The sequence below is a fragment of the Apis dorsata genome, unplaced genomic scaffold (genome assembly GCF_000469605.1).
Source record: "Apis dorsata unplaced genomic scaffold, Apis dorsata 1.3 scaffold_779, whole genome shotgun sequence".
Taxonomy (NCBI): domain Eukaryota; kingdom Metazoa; phylum Arthropoda; class Insecta; order Hymenoptera; family Apidae; genus Apis; species Apis dorsata.
The window spans coordinates 1-4,068 of NW_006263926.1; the positions used below are offsets into that span (position 1 = coordinate 1).

The 4,068-nt window shown below is 20.2% G+C and overlaps 2 protein-coding genes across 2 annotated transcripts in view; one reads left to right on the plus strand and one right to left on the minus strand.

The window, feature by feature from the left end:
- Positions 1-1,299: 1,299 nt before the first annotated feature.
- Positions 1,300-3,125, minus strand: LOC102678469 (cysteine-rich with EGF-like domain protein 2). Its single transcript, XM_006622830.2, has 4 exons — positions 2,739-3,125; positions 1,860-2,517; positions 1,698-1,793; positions 1,300-1,573 (listed from the first exon to the last, which is right to left on the minus strand). The coding sequence occupies exons 1-4, from the start codon at positions 2,904-2,906 to the stop codon at positions 1,353-1,355; spliced, it is 1,143 nt and encodes a 380-aa protein (XP_006622893.1). The 5' UTR covers positions 2,907-3,125; the 3' UTR covers positions 1,300-1,352.
- Positions 3,126-3,509: 384 nt separating this feature from the next.
- Positions 3,510-4,068, plus strand: part of LOC102678598 (coatomer subunit alpha) — a 4,922-nt gene continuing 4,363 nt past the window's right edge. Inside the window, exon 1 of the mRNA XM_006622831.1 lies at positions 3,510-3,707. Coding sequence (XP_006622894.1) covers positions 3,628-3,707 — 80 coding nt within the window. The 5' untranslated portion in view covers positions 3,510-3,627. The remainder of the gene's footprint in view (positions 3,708-4,068) is intronic.

Sequence of the window (4,068 nt, forward strand, 5' to 3'; positions counted from 1 at the left end):
ATATATTATATATATTATAATTCTATATCCATTATAACATATAAAATATTTATAAAAATATGGAATACTTTTAGATGGATTTTAGACATCAAAACGATAAAAAAGTTTATATACATATATATTCAATAAAGCTTAATTAAGAAATTATAAACATTTTAAGTTTGTATTAGATAAAGAGAGGCAGCGAAAGAAGGACGTCCATTTAGTTCCGTATTGCAATGTCGCTTGCGCAGCGGAGCCCCTTAATGCAAATAATATATTGATATTTTTTTATATAATTGATTATTTATAAATGAATTTCAGTGTAATGTAATATAATATACGTATTCCTTATTTAACAAAAACTTTATTATATACCTCGAATAAATTTTAGTAAATTCCAGAATATTAACGTATATATTACTTTATTTAAATCTACTTTACTTATTTAATCAAATAAATCATTTTATATTATAAATATATTATTTAAATTCATAGTTGAATTGTTATATGATACTCAATCTGCCTGTTTATTGAATAGAAACAAATCAAAACACATTCCTATAAGATATTTCAGATTTTTAGAAAGATTGAATGTATTTTTTTACACATAAACTTATCCTCACATGTACAAGAAGAAAATTAATGATATTTGAATCAATTTGAAATTCATAGACCAATTGAAGCATTAATTAAAAAACGTTTGTTTTTTTCTATTCCATTTAAATTCAATATTTTTTATTCCAATATGAGATTAACTAAATAAAAGTTGAAATTCAATATCTATATTTTATTATAATACTAATGTCACTATCTTATATTTACTAAAAAAATCATATAAGCATTGCATTTTTCTTTTTCACGTTACTATTGTATATCAGATATTTTTTTTTATTTGCTATTTACATTAATTTTTTTGAATATAATTATTATTTATTATTGTATAATTTTTATAATATGAAAATTATTTAATTAAAACTTTATTTTAAACAAATATTCAAATATGCATATATTTATGACTGCATAATATATATATTAATGACTGCATAATATATATATTAATAACTGCATGTACGTAAGTCTGCAACTACTTATCTATTGTTTTGTTAAACACATCACGACATTCAAAATATATCACAAGTAGATTAATCCAAAAAAATTAATTCTTTATAAATTATAATAAGTTTAAAAATTATAATAAGTTTCAAAATGCTGAGCTTGAGCATTCCACGGATACTTCCAATTCAATGAATCTTATTATAAATTATATAAAGTTACATTTAATTCATAAATATCAATTTTTAACAAATAAAAATTCATTTTTTACACTTTTTGATAATTAAATCAATTTATTAAAGTAAAATCTTTATCTTTTACATTGCTCCTAAAATGTCCATATTTGCAGTTGTATCTTGTATGTTACTATGAGCTATTATATATTCTGATGCTGATATGTATATACCAACTAATAAGCCAATTATACTTGCTATATAAATATTCCGTTGAAAAATAATATATGTAGCTATACAAAGTCCAAAATATGTTGCATATCGTGCAATATTTTCTTGTTGTTTTCGGCCCAAAAGATCAGAATCTATAATATAAATAATTTTTTATTATGTAATATATTATAAATGTATTATAAATATTAAAAATATAATTATTAAAAAAATAATTAATCTATTCTTATGATTATGCAAGTACAATATAATATTTACTAATACATAAATTATCCTTTTTATGATATCCTTCTGCACATTTTATACACATATCTGGTCCATCACCTGTACAACCATTGCAGCTTTTATCACAATCTAAATTAAAGAAAAAAAATTAATCAAACTATTTTTGAATATTTCTATATATTTTTTATAATTTACCTAAACATGTATATCCTCCTTCCTTATTAATACAAAATTGATCTTTAGAACAATATTCATTACTTTTTATGCATTCATCAATGTCAAAACAACCTTGTCCATCTAATATATACCATCCTTTTGTACATTTTTCACAATTTTTTGGTCCTGGTCCTTTGCAAGATCCATCACAAGCAGCATGACAATGAGAACAAAGTAATTTATTTTCATCTTTGTAAGATTCATAAAATCCATTTGCGCATTTAGAACAATTATTTCCTTCATAGCCTTTATCACAGAAACATCCACCATTTCCTTTTCTAGTACCTGCTCCTTTACATTTACCATTATTGTTACAAATTCTATCTGGAAAACCTGGACATGGTGTACATTGCGGACCAAAATGATCTTTTGGACAACAACGTTTTGTCTGTTGAATACAAATATAATCATAAATATCTGGATAAATTTGTTGATGATTAAACCACCAATCTTCAATTTTACTCTCTAATTCTTCAGCTAAAACATGACATTGAGTTTCACCACGTTCTACTTCTTTACATAAATGTTCTTGTATTTCTATTAATCTAGTTTCACTTTTTGAATATGAACCTAATTTATTTTCTTCCCAAGCACTATCACCACCATCAAATTTTTCACGACTTGTCCTTTCTATACCCTATATAATAAAAAATAAAATAAGTATATTATTTAAGAACTTAAATGTAATTAATAAATGTAATTAAAATAAAATTATACTAACTATTATGATAAATTTATTTTTATATGTATTATGTTTCTATTTAATACATATAAACATTAAATTATACACTACACAATATAAAAAATTTTAATTTCCTACTGTTATTTTTTTTAATTCAAGATAACTCACAAACTCACCTTTTTAAAACTATTTATTAAAATTTTACAAGCAGCGCATAATGGAAACTTTTGAGCTTTCAATTCTTCATTTGAAGGTGTTTTATTACACTTTACATAAATAAACATATAAAGTAAAATAAAAAAACTTAACAAACAAGAGAAAATAACATTATTATTTTTTCGCATTATTCTATAAAAACGTACCAATTACAAGCTTCTCGATATAAATGAATATAAGTATTCACTTGAAAACTTAAGATAAACGATTATTAAAATAGAAAATATTAAATTTCTATGACTTATATTTTATAATATTTTTAACATCATTATTTTATTAAATATTCAATAATTAAGAAACATAAATAAAGTTATTCAGATTCTTTTAGATTAATAGTAACAGACGATAAAATAAATATTTTGCAAAAATGAACATGCGCATGTCATAATTAAGAATAATTCAACCAATCCAAAAATGACATTTGTAAATTTTCTTTAACTTACAAATTTGTATGAAAATATTTATTTTTTTTTATTATTTTATTTTAATATTATTTGATAATATAATAATTTAAATTTGTATAGATTAATATAAATTAAATTTAAGTAAAATATAAATTTATTCAAAAGTTCATTAATTAATTTAAATAACAAAAAAAGATATAATTATATATAAAATTAAAGAAAAGATATTGAATTAAAGAAAATTGAATAAAGAAGATAGAATAATACTATATACTATATATACTATGTATTTAAATATACATTAAACATACTTTAATCTTCATCTATAAATGTATATACTTTATGGCAGGATTAGTGACGTGTCTTGTCTCTCGTGTCGAATTTATTAGGGTTAAAAATAAGGAATGATTTTTTAAATATATTTTATTGAATATTTAATAAAAAAATGTTGACAAAATTTGAAACAAAATCTGCTCGCGTAAAAGGATTATCTTTTCATCCAAAACGTCCGTGGGTTCTTGCAAGGTAAATAATATATACATGTTTCTTATAATATTTTTTAAGTTATTAAAATAACTTCTTATTTGCAGTATTGTATATATATTATAGGATGTTTTTAATTTGAATTATTAAATAATAACAAAAAAAATGAAAATATCTATGATTTTTAATATAATAAAATATTATAATTAATATTTTATTAATTAAAATTAATATATTAAAAAAAATTTATTTTTAATATAATATAATAAGTGTAATTATTATTATTTAATAATAATAACAATTATTATTATTTAACAAAGAATTATATATAAAGTTATTATTAGTTATATTAGTGTGTGTATATATATATATATATATATATATATATATATATATATATATA

Coding starts and splice junctions, on each gene's coding strand:
- LOC102678469 (XM_006622830.2), bottom strand. CDS start 2,906: ATGCGAAAAAATAATAATGTTATTTTCTCTTGTTTGTTAAGTTTTTTT. Junction 2,518..2,738: donor TAATAAATAGTTTTAAAAAG/GTGAGTTTGTGA, acceptor TTTATTATATAG/GGTATAGAAAGGACAAGTCG. Junction 1,574..1,697: donor AAAGGATAATTTATGTATTA/GTAAATATTATA, acceptor TTTATATTATAG/ATTCTGATCTTTTGGGCCGA.